Raw genomic sequence first — 19,319 nt, 5'->3', positions numbered from 1 at the left:
GCCTGGTGTCAGGACAATAATCTCTCCCTGAACGCAGACAAGACCAAGGAGATGATTATTGATCCACGAAAGAAGAGTGTGCAGCACACACCACTGCATATAGATGAGACAGAGGTGGATAGGGTGAAAACCTTCAAATTCCTCGGAACCTACATCAGCGAGGATCTTACCTGGTCTCACAATGCACAACAGAACATTAAGAAATCCCAGCAGCGACTGTACTTCTTAAGAAGGCTGAAGAAATTTGGCATGCCATCCAAAGTTCTCAGCAACTTCTATAGATGTACAGTTGAGAGCACCCTTACCAGTTCCATCACAGTCTGGTATGGAAACTGTACAGCCCAGGACAGGAAGGCACTCCAGCGTGTGATAAAAATTGCACAGTATATCTCAGGAGCAGCCTTCCCCTCACTTCAGGACATTTACAACACCAGGGTCACCAGGAGAACACACAACATCATCAGGGACTGTACACACCCCCAGCACAGACTCTTCACTCTCCTACCATCAGGCAGGCGCTACAGGAGTCTGAAATCTAGGACCACCAGACTGACAAACAGTTTCTATCCACAGGCCATCAGGCTTGTGAACAAGCTACCTCACAAAGCCCTCCCCCTTCCACCCCCCCACATCACTTGCATTACTTGACTTGACTGATCAACTGTGAACTCGACAGACATTCTGACTGCTGCTGTGACTTCACTACTGTTTGCACTACTACTGTTTGCACTAAATACCTCATGCAATTTGCAACAATGCATAAGCGCACTTTATAACTTTATAACTGTGATCCACCAGGTGCAATATAGAATTTGTATATGTATATATGGAACTAGTTTTTTTTCTTTAGTTTAGTCTGTTGTGTTAGGGGGGACTAGCAAAGTAAGATTTTCATTGTGTGGTGTAACTGTCTGTTTACTGTGCATATGACTAATAAATATCTTGAATCTTGAATCTTGAATTTGTATAGCCCTATTTCTAATAATTTGTTCTTTGGTCAGAAAAGCATCTATTCAACAACTGGTCCATGACTTAACAAGCATCTGCATGATAGACTTTCTTTCACTTTAGCACGCTTCAACCAACCTAGGCACAGTGCACTGCCCAACCTCAACGCCCGGTACAGAAGACCACCAATGACAACAACGGAAAGCACCCGGTACTTTTTAGTGAGCCAACCATCGTTTAGTATACGATGACGTATGACGCATCAGGGTTGTCTGCTTTCAGTTGTTCCAAATCGTGTAGTCACTGTGGGGCTGTAATCCGCAGTCATTCACATTAGCAAACTGTACATTAATAACATAATTCAAAGGCTAAGGGGGACACTTCAACTCATTCACAATGGTAAGATATTTATGCTCACAATGATGTTACTAGATATGTAGTACGATCTACATAGTACGTGTCTGTAGATTGCAAATCGCTGTACACAATTTGCTAAGCTAAATAACTAGCCAAACGGCTAGCATATCTAGCTAGCTAACGCTGGGATATCATTATTTATGACTTGTTGAATCCTCACTAATTGATAGATAGATATCTACGTTGTTGATATGAAGATGTCTGTCTATATCGTTCACTTGGCGCGCCAGGGCGGCCTTCTTTCCAACGGAGGGTCCAAGATGACAACTATGTGTGGAGCAGGTACAATTGTGCTAGTAGCTAGTATGATCAAGTCATGATTTCTGGCTAATCTGTCACTGTCTCATCCACGTCTTGCAGTCTATTATGTCCTATAACGGTGGCGCCGTCATGGCGATGCGGGGGAAGAACTGTGTAGCCGTCGCAGCTGACCGGAGATTCGGCGTCCAGGCTCAGATGGTCACCACAGACTTCCAGAAGATCTTCCCCATGGGAGACAGACTCTACATCGGCCTGGCTGGCCTGGCCACCGACGTGCAGACGGTGTGAGTGTGCCTACCTGGAAAAACTACTTGAGTTTTAATTTCAATCCCCCTTTGAGAGCTGGCCATTCCATTTATCACACATACCCAGTACAATCGTCTTCATACAGCTACCATCTTAAATACAACACATATCTAGATGGATATTCATAAAGTCTGTCCTCTTCTTCTGTCTTATTCTTCCTGCCAAGTGTGTGAGAATATATAATAGTATTTGTGTTTCCGAGCTTAATGTGAAAGTAATTCTTCTGCTCCTTATGCCCTGTTTCAGTTCCCAGAGGCTCAAGTTCAGACTGAATTTATATGAGCTGAAGGAGGGTCGTCAGATCAAGCCCAAGACCTTCATGAGCATGGTCTCCAACCTGCTGTACGAGAGGAGGTGAGTCTCTAATCATGGGAAATGTACAGTGCCTTCGGAAAGTATTCAGACCCCTTCACTTTTTCCACATTTTGTTGTGTTATAGACTGAATTTGAAATGGATTAAATAAAAAGAGACCCTATAAAAACAAAGATATTACGTTAAATTACATTAACTATTATCCTTGCATTAAGATGGACTCAATTCAACTTATTGAATGATTTGTTGAGAAGCCATCTCTTCAGTTCTTTGTGAAACAGACAGCCCTGTTCTAAAGTCATCCCCCCCCCCCCCTCAGGTTTGGGCCTTACTACATCGAACCTGTGATCGCTGGTCTGGACCCCAAGACCTTCGAGCCCTTCATCTGTTCCTTGGATCTGATTGGCTGCCCCATGGTGACAGAGGACTTTGTCGTGAGCGGCACATGCTCAGAGCAGATGTACGGCATGTGTGAATCTCTGTGGGAACCTGACATGGTAAGATGTTTGTTTGTATACTATATGTATTCATATAAACTGTGTTATATAAATGACAAGATTCTGTTATGAAGATCATTGGTTGTATTATTATTGTAGCGCCCTGCAAATCTCTCATCACTTTTTTTTTGTGTTTTTTTGTTTACTGTGTGTAGCTCATACAAGACAATATTTACTGCCAATTTTTTTACAGCGGCTATTAGCATTTTGCTGTTTAAGTACCCAACCCCAGACACACATTGCACATACATACATACATACATACATACATACACACACGTACAATTACAGGGTGGGAGCAGCACACATACAACCCATTGTTTGCCAGTCATTGTGAAAAGCAAATCCTCTTTTGTAACCCATGTTGTTTGAATGGTTTGTTGCCAACTTGAGCTGTAGCTGAAGCATCACAACTCCTGTAATAGTAGCTACAGCTCAAGTTGAAACATTCAAACAACATTGGTTACAAAACCACTGTTTGCCATTCATTGTGAAAATCAAATGATTTGCACTGAAACGAACAACATGGTCAGAATAGAGGGGAGTAGAGGGGTATTTACTCCTTCTCTAATGATGACGCAACAAGCTGCCATTCACTGCCTCCAGACCAAGGAGTCTATCTCTGACAGCCCTTACTCATGATGGATTCTGGGTGTGATGGGCTCTTGCAGGAACCAGAGGACCTATTTGAGACCATCTCCCAGGCCATGCTGAACGCTGTGGACAGGGATGCCGTGTCGGGCATGGGAGTCATCGTGCACGTCATGTAAGTCATCCAGTCAAACTAACTAACTATCTATATATACACATTGTCTATATACACACACAACGCTTGAGTTATGTGTATGTCTCAGACAGGGCTACCTCGTCACAAGAGCGTGATTCCAAACCACCTCCGCTACATAGGTCATCACATCATACTAACAGAGCCTTGCTGTTCGTCTGTTCAATTCAATGCAACTATACTTCAGAGGCAATAATGTAATCCTCGTAATTGCTGAAGGTCTATACACTCACCTAACACTTTATTAGGAACACTATACTAATACTGGGTAGGGAATGTTGGAAACATTCCTTTGAAATTCAGGTCCATGATGACATGATTGCATCATGCAATTCCTGCAGATTTTTCAGGTAGCCATTAGAAGATGGGTAAATTGTGGCCATGAAGGGATGCACATGGTCAGCAACAATACTCAAATAGGCTGTGGCATTTAAGCAATGATTGATTGGTATTAACAGGCCCAAAGTGTGCCAAGAAAACATTCCCCACACCATTACACCACCTCCACCATGAGAAGGTGTACAGGTGTTCCTAATAAATAATAAAGTGCTCGGTGAGTGTGTGTATATATGATATCATATATACAATTTTGATGGATTCCTCTCCTCTCTCTTTCCCTCCCTCAGTGAAAAAGACAAGATCACCACACGTACCCTGAAGGCCAGAATGGACTAGAGGCCCCCTGCAGCTTCAACCCCACATCTCTACCAACACACACACACACTTTTTTTTGTATGAACTAGAATAAACTGCTATGTTAGTTTCCGGATTTGCCTGGTCTTTAATTAGTGTGAGAATATAAATGTGACTCAGTGACGGCTGGTGCCGTTCAAGATTAGGGACGACTATTTTTTTTTAGGCGCATGGCCTTATTTCTATTGCAGCATACTGGATGACATACTCATATTCTATTCACCCAGCTCAAGGTAACAAATAGGTTTAGGCTATTTACATACCCAACCCGGGTAGAATACTTTAATTTGCGCACCCTATACCCATCATGAGGTTGCTACAACCTAGCCTACAAATGAAACGTTATAACACAGGTGCACTGAGGAGAGTTGCATTGTCATTGAAGTCATTAAGGTGACGGTGACACATTCAGTACCACCTTGCACACTCTTGCCTGCATCTAGCTGATCTGATCACCCGCGCACACAGTTCAGTTTAAAGCAGCTACATACAGCAGATCACTTTGCTTTGCGTTGTTTCATTCCTTCTGGCATTTTTACCCGCTCTTCTCCTCTCACCTTTTCCCTTCACCTGGGAACTTCAGTGCACAACAGCTGTCTGTGACCAGCCGCAAAAAGCTCTCCAAGCAATTCATGCCATATAACCAATAAACGCCACACAGCCTACGTTGTCGCCATAATAACTATACTTAAGAAAGCAGAACTCACGAGTGGAACCTTGAACGTTGCTTATTTCTACATGTTAGTTGCCTATCACTTCAAACATTGCAATGCAACGACAAGACGCGCCTCCGCTTGATAATATTTCGTGGTTTCGTAGTTAAAACTCTTAAAAACTATTTTTCTGCTAGTTGCTAGGCTAGACAGTGCTATAAGGATTTAGCAACAATGTTAACTGAATGAGCGCTTCCATTAGTGATATTAGTTAGATGTTAAAACCATGCTATTGATATTGCGCGGGCTTGTCGAAAATGTCGAATTTTAAGATTCACAGCAGGTCCCACATCACTTAAACACATTATGTATTTTTAAAACTATCACAACTAAGCTGAATGTCGATGAACTGTTATAAAAGTTGGTAATCAGATACAGTCAATGGTTAGTGGAGGAGGAACTTGACGATTTCAAATTCGAGGTAGATAGATAATGGTGGGTGTCCGATACAATCATAGAGAGCAACATGCAATTTAGCAGTTAGGAATACATTAATAAAACCGAAAGCTTACCTTGATTCGGAGAAGTTGATGTGTTGGATGGTCGAGCTAAGCTAGCTAGCTAACATAGAAACCATTCCTCTGTTTGACTCAGGTTGTTGAGTAGGCTAAATTAGCTGCATTCGCTAAGAAGATAAAGATTGCTCTCTCTCTGCCCCTTCTCCTTAATTTTATTTATTTACATTTATTTATTCAAAACTGTTCAACCTCTCTTTGAGTCAAGTAACTACTCACCACACTTTGTGCATTTGCACTAGCAGTGCTAGCTGTACCTTATGGTTACATTAGCCTACTAGATTAATTATCTGAACCGTAATAAGATAAAATGGGGAAGATTTAGTTAGTTCAAACTGCAAGAGCTCTAATAGGTTAGAGGTCATCCTCCGGAAGTTTTGTGTTGAAGTCATTGTAGCCAGAGGAGGACGGAAAATAACTGTCCTCCGGCTACACCATGGTGCTACCCTAGAGGGTGCTGTTGAGACTACTGTAGACCTACATTGCAAAACAGTGGGTTTTAATCAGGTATTTGGTGACTTGAGAATATATTTAGTTGTAGTTTTAGCTAAAAAGTAAAAAAAAAATACTTTTGAATTTTTCTGAAATCACTGTAGGATGGTCCTCCCCTTCCTCCACTGGCGAGGAATTGGTTCCGTCCCTTAGATATTCTCCTCCAATGGCATGAGTGGAGAATGGAGGAGAGGACTGTCAGTAAAGGGTGAGCATAGAGAAGGAGAAATAATGAAGGGTGAGACCGTGAGAGAAAGACAACATTCAAATAATGCAACTCCACAACAAAAACAAGATAAAACTCCCTTTAATATGCAATGAATCATTTTCAAGTAACGTCTCTGTTCTAATGTCTGTTGGTAACAAAACAATACTGTATACAAACACAAAAAAATGCTACATTAATGTAAACAAGATATAAAAATGATTCTTATGGTAATAAAACATGTATTTGCTTTAGAATTCCCCTTTTTATGTTGAATTTTCTCTTTTTTCTTTTTAACCAACCAACAAGTTCACGGGTAAAAAAAAAAAAAAAAAGAAGTTTTTTTTTTTTTTCTTTTCAAAAACAAATATGGCAATGTAACATTCAAACACGTATGTTTTTTAGTCATAATGCTCAGATGCTAAGTTCAGTGGTCTGGATGTTTCCAACTAACGGGTGGAGGCGGAGTTGTCGTACATAATTAGCCATGCATTTTTTTTTGACATTGCATTCATTTACTTAATAAACCCTTTATATATTAATCAATTTATCTCCTGTGTTCTTCCAATTATGGTGCATTCAGGTGCTCCTCAGAAACTCAGAGCTTCCCACCGAAGATTTAGCGCCGGATTTAACATAGAGCTCCCTATTGGTAGTTAAAGAGAACAGCCCTTCCCTACTTGCAAGCAATGGTCAGCCCCCAAACCCCTGCCCGATCACTCCGCTCTTCCACCTCGGCTGGCCGAAGTGGACCCATCTCTTCAGGCTACATCTTGGCTGTCCCTCCTAAAGAACCGTCATCCCCACTACCCCCCTGTACAGTTTCGCTACTGTAAATAAAAAAATAAAAATAAAAGTCTTGTGACTGCCAATGGCCCCTGGTCCTAGCATAGATTTGTTTTTCTTATGACTGATGTACAGATGATTCACTTACTTAGACAAATGTACGTTGTACGTTGCTTTGGATAAAGGCGTCTGCTGAATGTCTAAAATGTAAAAATGTTAAATGTTAAAGAGATTCTACAGGACTTTTTGACGCTTCTTTATATCAAATTGTGGCTCAAGTGTTGATTATATGGTTCATGATATAATGTCTTATCTTATTAGACCACACAGTCCTCAGTTTAAGGCCAACAAATTTGAGCAAAATAAGTTTTTGCTCATGGTAGTGGGGAGGTGTGCCCCTCTCTGTCCAATCAGGTAATTTCTTGAATTTTCTTTTCTATCACAGGGACCCGTTTTGGCTTATAATATATGCCATTTATATTTAGGCTTATGGTGCTGATTTTAGAACTAGTCGCTGAAAATACAAAAATCCTGGAGCATCACTTACATTCTGAGAGCTCAGTGTGGGAAACTCAGATCGCTCAAGGCAACAAAAGTTGCAGAGTCGGAAATGTCCTAGTTTCCGAGGAGCACCTAAACGCAGCATTAGTTCTCGGCCGGCTTGCGGTGCGGTGCGGTTCTCCTTGGCGGTCAAGGAGGCGGAGTTTGTAGAAGCCTGGTGGCCACACCCACGGTCGAGAGATTCATGCGATCCGACCGTTGGTTCAGCGGCTGTGCAAGAGTCCAGAGAGTGTGTGTGTGTGTGTGTGTGTGTGTGTCTTGCGTGTGTCTTGCGTGTGTACTTGTGTGTGTCTGTGCCTGGTAAAATAATAATAATAACAACAACAACAACAACAACAACATAAACGGAAACCAAAACAGACGGTACTAAACAGACTCTTACTGCTGAAGCTGACACACTCGTTCAAGGCATTGGTGAGACAGTTCCCGTGCTGGCGTGAGAAGAGGGGGGGGGGGGGGGTACTGGGTGACAGACGAAAGGGAGAGAGGGGGGGTCTCAAATATCATCCAGAACTCGTTTGTTTGTGTTTCATAAGCTTTCCTCGTCGCCTTGGGCGCCCAGAGTGCAGAGGCAAGGGAAGGAGGGGAGCGGTTTGGGGGGATAGAGCTTGGGTTTGAGGGTGGGGGCACCTTGCTTTTTTTCAGTTATGAGTCCAGCGCCCCCTCTCTGTGGGACAATGTAACAGCCTCGCTTCTGTGCATTCCTTCCTTCCTGTCCGTGCGTCGTCCCTGGGTGGTAGATAACCAGCGGGGGGGAAGGGGGGGGGGGGGCTAAGCCAGGGTGGGCGGGGCAGGAGAGAGTGGGGGTGGATTGGTGGATGGGCGGGGATTGATGGGTCTGTGACATGTTGTGATAGGCTGGGGGGATTGGTAGGAGAGATGAAGACTTTATGACAGGATGTTGGACATGAACTCGAAGAATCTTTTGGAGTACTGCTCCGGGTTGACAGTGGAGATCTCAGCCCCAGCCTGAAGAGGGGAAACCCGCAAAACAACAACAGATTAGGACAGACATCCATATAACACTTACAAATCACATTCACAGCTACTGGTCACTGAAGGCCTATCAGGGGAGGCTGGTGGAGGTAGAAATCAGAGGACGGGCTCATTGTAATACACGGAATGGAATGAGGAATGATGAGGCCCGTCCTTCGATTTCGACCTCCACCAGCCTCCACCAGTAAACTATGCCTATACTCCATTACAGAATGAGTTTGGTTAATGCTACATTAACACATTCCACTGCGGGATCAATCATCTCTCTGACATCAACCCAAGGATGTAGCTTGCCTTGCATGCAGCATTTGTACTTCTGAGACTATTCCAGTGCTTCCATTGGGCCTGACAACGAAAATCAAGCACACCTCAAGGTTTTCAAATATTTTCTTTTTCAAAATATTCAAATATGCATTTAGATCCCCCCCCCCCCAGTCTGCTGTCCCAGGGTGTTATGCTATGGTGCTATGTTGCCATGGTGCTATGTTGCCATGGTGCTATGGCCTAGGGCTGCAGGGTGGGTACTCACCCCATGTTTCACAGTTTTGGCAGCATGTGCAGCTTTTTTCTTAGCGTCGTAGTGCGTGAGGATGTCGATGATGGCCATGAAGTACACCTCCTTCTTCACGGCGACTACAACAAGAAACAAGACGGAGGGGACGTGAACATACAACGTCGAACAACTTTCACGTCTCATTTACCACGAGAACATACAAGTCACCGAAAGGGGATCCTTTGTTCTGAAATAAGAGCATTTTCTGTCAGTTGTAAACATACAGGGGGCATTGTTCACTCGTCACTGTGGCCAGAGTTGTCCAAATGGAGTTAGGCTGTTCTAAAATTCAATGTTGTTTCACTTCTTTTGGTAGCTTTTACATCGTATGGCCTCAATAAAGTGACGCGACTTGAAAGGCAAACAAGCTTGACTGAATATGAATCAGGGAAGGAGAGAGAGAGAGAGAGAGAGAGAGAGAGAAAGAAAGAGAGGGAGGGGGAGAGAGAGGGAGGGGGAGAGAGAGAGAGAAGCGCAAACTTTTCTTTATAATAAAAGAATACAAATTTGACATCTTTTAATACACGGCCTATGATGACTCAGAGAGAGAGAAACAGAACGCCTCTCACTGTCGTGGCTCTTGATTGCGTATACATCCACGGAGGGGTCGAACTCCCCCGGGCCAAAGAAGCCTCCGAAGTTGAGGGGGTTCCCGGGACTGTCCGGAGGGGTCCCGAAGGAGCCGGTGAGCGTCCCTCCTCCCATGCCGTCGTTCTCGTACTCCTCCTCCTCTCCTCCCGCCTCCACATCCATCTCCTCCTCCGCCCGGTCCACGTCATGGATCCCTACCAGCAGGCTGTAGTCCATGATCTTCAGAGTGGCCAGGAACTGGTACACACACACACACACGCACACGCACACACACACACACACACACACACACACACACACACACACACACACACACAGACACACACAGACACACACAGACACACACACACGCACACACACACACACACACACACACACAGACACAAACGCAGAGACACACACACACACACACACACCCACCCACACGATGAGAAAAAGAGAGAGAGAGATTACAACAATGAAGTCAGGTCTTTGTTCACAGGTGTATGAGTGAAGAGCCAGCTAACTAGTTAAAGGGACCTTCCTTTACAAAGGACAGTCCTTTACAAAGTATGTTTGTAAAGGACTGTTCGTTTCTGTTCAAGTCCACACAATGTGCAGGGAGTCCTTTCACCAGTGTACAAAGCTAGTGACCATGAACGCAGCGTACAGCACCACAGTGCTGTCATGTCAGGTCTCCTACCTCCACGTCACGCTTTAGCTTCTCCAGGAAGTACTTCTTGTTGTCGTCTCCTATTGGCAGCTTCTGTCCCTCGTTCAGGAAGTCGTTATCTTTGAAGGTGGGGAGCTCCTTGGCCTGGGGGAAAGACAGACATCATCATCATCATCATCATGATGGTTTATGTACGTTTTTACGTAAGTTCAGGCAGGACACTTTAAGTCGAATGGCGCAGCGTATGCAGAACACATCGCATGTTCATGGGATGAGGTTTAAAAAGAGACGAGTTCTGCAACACTCCACCACGGTTAAACACTATAACGCCGCTGGCTATGCCAGTTTCTTGATTTGTTGGTCGTCCCACCCACCCACCGCCCCAGCCCCCACCCACCTCCCCAGCCCCCACCCGCACGGCCCCTCTGTACTGACCTACCAACAGAGAAGTTATGGGCTCCCTGCCTTATATTATTGTATTTTACGTTGTTAAACTTCAGGCAGGGAGCTATACAGGGCAGAGCCACCCAATTACACCACACCTAATGTACTAGCGTTTTTCATTCAACAATATGTTTCATGAAAAATATAAGTGTCCTCAATGAAATATAATATTCAAGGGCTGGTATTTTGCCATTAATTTCTGCGGATGAAAACTGAATCATATTTAGACCTATTTCCTTCCTTCTCCATCTTTAGTTTGTTATAGAGACTAACAAAGGAATAACACCACCACAAATCTGTCATTTTGAAAAGTCATTTAAAAAAATAAATGTGTTGGTGTTATATTTAGCCGGTAGCTGAAATTGAATGGAATGCTTTTCTTTCGAGAAGAATAATAGGACGTTTTATCTTGCCCTGTCGTCAAACCCTTCACACACCAACAGTCTTCTCATTATAGATAAAGAAACACACCTTCTCTTTGTCACTCGCTTCCCTGGAGACTGTAGAACCCTGGAGGAGAGAAACAGACAGATCACTGAGAGGAGGAGAGGAATGGAGAGATCACTGAGAGGAGGAGAGAAACAGACAGATCACTGAGAGGAGGAGAGGAATGGAGAGATCACTGAGAGGAGGAGAGGAATGGAAAGATCACTGAGAGAGATGTCACAGAAATAGAGATTGAGAAGAGACATCACAGAACAGACACCTCAGAGTTAGATCATCAGACATTTCTTGCATCTTTTCTTTTCTTGTCCTGTTCTAGACAGGGTGTGTGTGTTTACAATGGTCCTGTATTAGAACCAGAATTGGTTTTTCCCACAGTAACCATCAGGCAAGCACAGGGTTTTTGTTTGGTGTGTGTGTGTGTGTGTGTGTGTCTGTGTGTGTGTGCGCACGCGCGCACGCGCGTGCGTACTTGAGTGCAACCGTGTGTGTGGTCGAAAGTGTGTTTTTGGAGCCAATAAGAGAGAGCGATGTTCTGAGCTGTTGTTGCCACGGCATTAAGGCAAAGTCTGACTAAGCTTGAGCACAAAAGCACAGTTCTCACCCCTATTGAGAGAGAGAGAAAAAAAGAGATAGACAGAGAGACAGAAAGAGAAATAGAAAGACAAAGAGAGAGAGAGAGCGAGAGACAGAGAAAAAAGAGAGGAGAGAGAGAGAGAAAGAGAAATAGAGAGCGAGAGAGAGAGACAGAGAGAGAAGTTAAAACAAATCATCTTTCGGAATGTTCTCTTTAGCTATGTCCACCACTAGTATGGACCACCTCCTAGTACCTAGTGTAAATGATGGACATGTGTGTGTGTGTGTGTGTGTGTGTGTGTGTGTGTGTGTGTGTGTGTCCTGATGAAAGAGACAGCCTACCTTGAGGTCGTACTTGCGGTGCACGGTGAGGCGGTGGCTGAACACGTTCCGGGTCACGACCATGTAGGTCTCCACGCCGTCCACCGTCAGCCTGTACATCCCCAGGAACTGGGGCAGCAGCGTACTGCCATGACACTCCACGATGAACTGGGGGGGGGGGCGGGGAGGAGAGGGGAGGGGAGGGGAGGGGAGGGGGCGAGAGGATAAACATTAGAGGGGGGGGAGGGAGAGGGAGGAGATGGAGGGAGAGGGAGAGGGGGAGACAGAGAGGGAGGAGGGAGAGAAAGGGGGTGAGAGGAGTAGAGGAGAGGATAAACATTAGGGGGGGGGGGGGGAGAGGGAGGAGATGGAGGGAGAGGGGGAGACAGAGAGGGAGGAGGGAGAGAGAGGGGGTGAGAGGAGTAGAGGAGAGGATAAACATTAGAGGGGGGGGAGGGAGAGGGAGGAGATGGAGGGAGAGGCAGAGGGGGAGACAGAGAGGGAGGAGGGAGAGAGAGGGGGTGAGAGGAGTAGAGGAGAGGATAAACATTAGAGGGGGGGGAGGGAGAGGGAGGAGATGGAGGGAGAGGCAGAGGGGGAGACAGAGAGGGAGGAGGGAGAGAGAGGGGGCGAGAGGAGTAGAGGAGAGGATAAACATTGGAAGGGTCATAATCAATGCATAAAGCCAAAACACTCTCGGTAAAGTGTGTGTGTGTGGGTGTGCGTAGGTGGTTGAATGTTCACGCATCGAATTGTCTAAATAAATTGTATTCTGCTGTTTGTTGAAACTTCCCTATCTGGTGTTACTTGTTGAGGATGTGTGGGTATACCTGGTGGTACTTCTTCAGGGTGTGTGTGTGTGTGTGTGAGAGTGTGTGTGTATGTGTGTGCGTAACTGGTGGTACTTCTTCAGGATGTGCGTGTACCTGGTGGTACTTCTTCAAGATGTTGTGCATCTCAGCGATGTCCTCGCTGGACACCGTCTTGATGACGAAGCGGTGGTCGTAGCTGGAGAGGAAGCGGTTGCCAAAGCGACCCTGGGAGTCGCTGTTCAGGGGGGCGCTCCTCGTCAGAGAGTTCTGATCCAGAAAACACACACACACACACACACACACACACACACACACACACACACACACACACACACACACACACACACACACACAGCAGCACATTAGATTAATTATTACCTGAAGATCCCTTGGGAACAATAAAGTTATTCTGAAAAATACAAACATGTCACCTGGTAGTCCTGGTCATCGATGCAGAACCTCTCCCTCAGGTTCCGGAACACCATGGGACAGTACTCTTTGAACTTGAAGCGGCTAGGCAGGTTTTCTCTGAGAGAGGGAGGGAGAGAGAGAGGGATGGAGGAGGGGAGAGAAAGAGATGGAGGGGGAGAAAGAGAGAGAGAGGAAGGGGCAAAGAGAGAGAGGAAGGGACAGAGAGTGAGAGAGAAAGGGAGGGAAAGGGTTAATAATACCATAGAAGCACATTTTAAATGAACTGAATTCATCTCTGTGGTGAAAGAATGCGTGTAGACCAGTGGAGGCTGGTGGAGGTAGAAATCAGAGGACGGGCTCATCGTAATGTATGGAATGAAAAGAGGAATGGTATCAAACACGTGCGAGCCTCCCCTGGTGTCGACAAACCAAAGAGTGTTATCGGCCTTGTTTTGTACTATGTATAAACCACTGTGTCTTCTCCTGTGTTGTTTGTTAAGGACATATCTGTCTATCCTGTGTCTACACACATACAACACACAAAGTTCCCTCACAGGAATAATAAAGGTACAGGAACAACAGAAGTAATAAAGTTAAATGGCTTCGAATGGAATTGTTTGAGGAGCCAATCCGGAGGGTGCTATTCTGGTAGTGTGAGCCACGACTGACTGACTAGCCTAGCAGAGGTGCTTCTCAGTGCCGTGGTGATTTGCATTGCAAAGCGGCTCAGTTAAGTTGTGCAGCGGCGAGTGTGACAACAGCCGCAGTGTGGGGGACGGTTCTTTTACCACACGCTACAGCGGTTATGAACAGTGTAGACCAGGGGAGGCTGGCGGGGGTGTAGAAATTGGAGGACGGGCTCATTGTAACGGAATGAGGAACGGTACTAACTGAAACTGTGACGCGTGGAATGGAATGAGGGATTCCTCATTCCGTTCCATGCATTACAATGAGCCCGTCCTCCGATTTCTACCTCCGCCAGCCTCCCCTGATTGTGCTTCAGCAGTCCCGCTGACCCTTCACCAACTACAGTCCCCGACCAGGCCAAGCCGGGGGTACGGTACACCTACTTGTTAAATAGGTGGTTGTCCACTTTGATCTTACTGTAGGCTTTAAAATCATCTGGCATCAGCATTACAGGCACAGGCACGTTACTTAACTCGTTGATCTGAAACAGAGAGAGAGGGGAAGGGAGGAGAGAGAGAGCATGGAGATCAGAATAGAGCACAGACACCATTTGAGTTCGGTTTAGTTTATTTGACTATTTTTTTAAAAGCAAGCACACATCAATATAAAACCTACATGTACTGTACAAGCCCAAGACTTATTTCCAGGGTGGTCCTCAGACACTTCCCATTTGATCATGTAAAAATACATACAATATATACAACAACAGTTGACCTATACCTGTGTAATAACACTGTAATTACCTAGTAATAACACTGTATTAAAATGTTGTTACATAGGAATTAGGTAATCGCATGGTAAACCAACAGGGGGTTGAGCAGTTTGTGTTACCCGTATATACACAAGTAGAGTCACAGTCCTGATTCTGCTGTGTAATAACATAAAGCACTTATGCTGCATAGCAATTAAACTATAGGCTACTATTTAACAGCATGTTAACACTATGTTGTTGCTGGAGTAATTAGCCAACAGGTTACAACACCTCTCTAATCCTCGAGAGAGAGAGAGAGAGAGAGAGGGGGGGGGGGGGGGAGAGAGAGGGGGGAGAGAGAGAGAGGGGGGGGGGGAGGGAGGGAGCGAGAGAGAGGGGGGAGAGAGAGAGAGAGAGAGAGAGAGAGAGAGAGACTGCACTGCAGCAAAATGTGTGTGTGTGAGTTTGCCGGCGCCGATCATTATTTTTAAACCAAAGTCAACTGCTAGCAATTCTCTTAAGTCGCTCGTCACACACAGCTGATCTTATCTACAGAGACAGACACACACGCGCATGCACCTACGCACACGCACAGACGCAAACACACACAGATGCACGCACACACACACACACGCACGCACATACACACACACACACATACATACACACACACATGTCCCACTGTAGGAACAGAGCGATTCTGTGTCTCATCTCTCCACCGTTATCTTGAAGTATGCACTTGTGCACTTTCTCACACGGATTTACATGGCAATGGATTGGGGAGAGAGGAGGGGAAGGAAAGAGGAGGGCGAGGAGGAGAGGGAGAAAAGAAGGGAGAGAGAGGAGAAAGAGGGAAAGTGAGGGAGAGAGGAGGGAGACAGATAGAGGAGGAGAGGGACAACGGAGGGGAGAGAGGAGAAAGAGGGAAAGTGAGGGAGAGAGGGCGGGGGGGAGACAGATAGAGGAGGAGAGGGACAACGGAGGGGAGAGAGGAGAAAGAGGGAAAGTGAGGGAGAGAGGAGGGCAGGGGCGGGAGACAGACAGAGGAGGAGAGGGACAACGGAAGGGAGAGAGAGGACGAAGAGGGAAAGTGAGGGAGAGAGGAGGGAGAGTGAGTGATCGCTTCAAAGTGAAAGAGATCAGAGCACCCAGGAGACGTTACTCAAACGCTGCTAAAATAAGAGAAAAATGGAGAAAGCAACCTTGAAGAAAAGGTTAAAGGAAAGGGAATGGAAAATAGCATAGGACACAAATACATTGGGGTGAATTAAATATGCAGGACCTCGCCTAGTCAAGCTGAAAAGTAGGCCCTGTTCAGAAGCAACCTCTAGCCCCTGCTCCCTAGACATGGCTGTCTTTATCTGAATGAACTTCATATGAATTCATATACGTTTGGTGGAAAAAGACCCACCTTGTCTCTCAGTGCAGTAGGATAGGCTACTACCAAGTACTACTGCTTGTACCTATTTCAATCCTTCATAGATCTATACTAGTGTTTAGGGCGCGGATGCAAGAAGGATATTTTTGGACAGGGCTAGACAGTTATAGCTATGCATCTCCTAGACTGTATTCAGGCCCAGGAATAGACATGTATCAGTCCATCTCCCAGACTATATACAGGCCCAGGAAAAGACATGTATTGGTCCATCTCCCAGACTGTATTCAGGCCCAGGGATAGACACGAATTCAGATCAGCTGTCAGACACAGTGATGAAGCTCTGTCTAGATGCACACAGATTAGAGAGAGAAGACGGGGGAGAGGAGGGGAGAGGGGAGGAGGGAGGGAGAGAGTGATGAGGTAGTCCTACTGTGTAAGATGCCCACAGGTGAGAGAGAAAGGGAGGGAAAGAGAAGGGGAGAGGGAGGGAGGGAGAGTGATGAGGTAGTCCAACTGTGTAAGTTGCCCACAGGTTAGGGAGAGAAGAGGGGAGAGGGAGAAAGGAGGGAGAGAGTGATGAAGTAGACCTACTGTGTAAGATGCCCACAGGTTAGGGAGAGGGGGAGGGAGAGAGAGAGAGAGAGGGAGGGAGAATGGACGGGGGAGTGGTGAAGCAGACCTACTATCGGAGATGCCAACAGGTTAGGCTCTGGTCGTCACAATGCATCACTCAGAAGTATCATCATGTTGTGCCGCCAGAGGCATAACCATTGTCTGTCAGCAGAGTTGACAGGCACACTCAACCCCCGCACGACGATCCCCAGAGAACGAATGTGTCATCAAACTCTGTGTTCATCGGTGTGTTACAACACTGTGCCATTTTTTGTTGTTGTTTCCCTCCAGATTTCAAGCAATATTTGCCTATGTGGTTCTCTCTTTCGATGGCCTACAAAAACAACCAGAGATTTCATATTTTGGACTGCTAATTGGGGTCTGTTTATGTTTTCCCTGTCACATCGCGTTGTACTGGCGAGAGGTTTTCTGTGAGCAGCGGAGGCAGAGAAATAGAGAGAGGGGGAGAGAGAGAGGTTGACTAAGTAATGGTGCATGGAAATGAGAAATTCACATAATCTCATACATTTATTTAAATAGAGTGGATCCATAACTGAACTGCAAGTCTTAGGCTGCATATCTCTCTCTCTCTCTCTCAGAAACACACACACACCTTGGAGTGATCTGGAGCTGTCAATCAAAAGGGGGTGCATGCAAGCAGGGAGGGAGGCAGGCAGGCATCCAGGGGGTGTGTCTGTAGACTGTGTCTGTACTGACAACTACCAGTGGATGGCACAGAAATAGACGCTTGAAAGCTCTCTCTCTCTCCGCCTTCAAAGAGCATGAGAGCAAAGAGACTGAATACAGTATATACAGATTTTCTGCATCAGTGCCCTCCGTTAAGCCTGTGTTTGTGATTCTATCCGTAGTGCTGCCACTAAATAAAGCGCCACTATAATGTCATCTCAAGAGCTCAGCTCAGCCTGATTTCATTTGTGGAAGTATGATGATGCTCTCTGTTCGAATTTGTCTCAACGAAGCTACTGAAATACAGCAGTAGCTTAATCTGTTCATTCATGTGTGCGTGCGTGTGTGTGTGTGTGTGTGTGTAATATAATAAAAATGACCGGTTTGGCCGCTTTATTTCGTCTGAATGATGACGGCCCATTGATGTCTTTTGAACAATAGGCAGGCAACGCAGGCAGGCTGCAGTTGTAGCTCAGTGCAACTTGCTGCTCCCTCTCAGTCACACCCCTCCTCGTCCTGACACGACTGTATGAATGCTTCGGGTAAGAGAGCACCGCTCTCTCACGACCTCTTTCCTATCCAGCCATCTAGTCGCTACCGTGTACACTCGCAACTGTCGTTGATTCTCTCTTCACCCGAATTCATGCTGATTGTGTGCAATTGATGATCTGCTGCATAGCGCGATTGATCAATCAATTAAGTTTTTTTTTTTAGCTTCAACCAAGCAGCGTCACAGCTGCCTCCACATTCCATCTTTAGCCCAAAAGGGCACACCAAATAGCTGGCTAGCTAAGTTGCTAAATGTATACTCGTGACAAGGGGATAATGGTGTGTTATAAAGGGGATGGCTGCTGCTAGCTAGCTACGAGTTAACAGCTTTTCAGACTAAGCACCTGGCCAACACACATGCAACTAGAGAGCAGGCGACGGATGAGCTGGAAAGTTGGCTTTGATAAGACGAAGCGGCAGCAGCTGTCTGGCTAACACGGGCTAACGTGTCAAGTCAAAACACAGCGGGGGGACACAAACAACCTTGCGAGCTTGGGAAACATGTACAAAAATAAATTATTTACCGTATGGTTGACACCCCACATTAGAACGCTGAGAATAGGCTCACTTGCACGGAATAATTTCACTTTCTGTCCTATAAAATGTTTCTTTTTCGTCTTCGTTTTGCTAGCGCTCACCGGCGCTACGCTGGTACAATTGGATGACATGTCTCTTGCTTGGGAATATTCAGGCAACGCAAGACAGCAGCACTGTAGCAAGCACTGTAATCAAGCAGGCTAGCAATAAACCCCTTGCTTCAGACAACGTAATTTGCTATAAAGAGCGTGTTATCTATGAGTGCATTATCGTGTTCGCTGTCCGACTTGCAGTGTCTTTGAATCAAAAAGTGAGTTTCGGTTGTAAATTAACGGGATTGCATTTTGCGCCGTCACCACCCTTCCTCCCCGTGCAGGCCACGGTTGCAGTCCGGAGCCGCGCACCACAGACCAGCTGGCAGAGAGAGCTAACCGGCCATCTAGAGCTCGCTTCAGGCAAGGGTTGCCTTTAGCTCAGCCGTAGTCTTCGGTGAGGAGTTATGACCACTCGGTAAACGCCTCCTCTACTCTCTGGTGTCGCCTGAAACCCAAAACGATCTGAGGTGGTTTTATTTTGAGGTTAGTAATCCCATTATGATGCGCCTTAGATTGTTGTCACCAGCTTTGGGGTCTCCTCAAGATGGCGTCTAGACAGCACATCTGAACTAAGCGCACCCTCAAGAGGCAGAGAATGGTATTGCAGGTGCTGGGGTGGTACCTTCAAAGTACAGTGGATACTGGTGAATCCGAGAGGGACATTTTTGGGGGGCACGAAAATCTCGATATTTGTAGACAATGATCTATCAGATTGTAGCTACTGATACATCAGAAGATACAATGTAAATCTATATTTAACTCATGGTAAAGTGTAATTTATCCTAGCAGAAG

The 19,319-nt window shown here is 45.8% G+C and overlaps 2 protein-coding genes across 2 annotated transcripts; one reads left to right on the top strand and one right to left on the bottom strand.

Annotated features, from left to right (window-relative positions):
- Window positions 1-1,213: 1,213 nt before the first annotated feature.
- On the top strand, window positions 1,214-4,295 carry psmb3 (proteasome 20S subunit beta 3). Its single transcript, XM_083694182.1, has 6 exons — window positions 1,214-1,347; window positions 1,726-1,910; window positions 2,179-2,286; window positions 2,565-2,742; window positions 3,414-3,508; window positions 4,153-4,295. The coding sequence occupies exons 1-6, from the start codon at window positions 1,345-1,347 to the stop codon at window positions 4,199-4,201; spliced, it is 618 nt and encodes a 205-aa protein (XP_083550308.1). The 5' UTR covers window positions 1,214-1,344; the 3' UTR covers window positions 4,202-4,295.
- Window positions 4,296-6,230: 1,935 nt separating this feature from the next.
- On the bottom strand, window positions 6,231-18,999 carry LOC310821906 (phosphatidylinositol 5-phosphate 4-kinase type-2 beta-like). Its single transcript, XM_083694181.1, has 10 exons — window positions 18,420-18,999; window positions 14,362-14,459; window positions 13,312-13,408; window positions 12,995-13,147; window positions 12,090-12,236; window positions 11,199-11,237; window positions 10,314-10,427; window positions 9,610-9,868; window positions 9,017-9,120; window positions 6,231-8,460 (listed from the first exon to the last, which is right to left on the bottom strand). The coding sequence occupies exons 1-10, from the start codon at window positions 18,561-18,563 to the stop codon at window positions 8,380-8,382; spliced, it is 1,236 nt and encodes a 411-aa protein (XP_083550307.1). The 5' UTR covers window positions 18,564-18,999; the 3' UTR covers window positions 6,231-8,379.
- Between the last annotated feature and the right edge of the window lie 320 nt (window positions 19,000-19,319).

This window comes from Argentina silus (assembly GCF_951799395.1).
Source record: "Argentina silus genome assembly, chromosome: 22".
NCBI lineage: Eukaryota > Metazoa > Chordata > Actinopteri > Argentiniformes > Argentinidae > Argentina > Argentina silus.
This window is presented reverse-complemented; position numbering and strand designations above follow the sequence as displayed.

Bases quoted from the DNA above. Each gene is read 5' to 3' on its own strand.
- psmb3 (XM_083694182.1), top strand. The intron at 2,287-2,564 runs GTGAGTCTCTAA...CCCCCCCCTCAG, and splicing joins AACCTGCTGTACGAGAGGAG to GTTTGGGCCTTACTACATCG. The intron at 2,743-3,413 runs GTAAGATGTTTG...GGGCTCTTGCAG, and splicing joins CTCTGTGGGAACCTGACATG to GAACCAGAGGACCTATTTGA.
- LOC310821906 (XM_083694181.1), bottom strand. From the start codon at position 18,563: ATGTCATCCAATTGTACCAGCGTAGCGCCGGTGAGCGCTAGCAAAACG. The intron at 13,409-14,361 runs GTAGGTGTACCG...TCCCTCTCTCAG, and splicing joins GACAACCACCTATTTAACAA to AGAAAACCTGCCTAGCCGCT. The intron at 13,148-13,311 runs GTGACATGTTTG...TTTCTGGATCAG, and splicing joins TCGATGACCAGGACTACCAG to AACTCTCTGACGAGGAGCGC.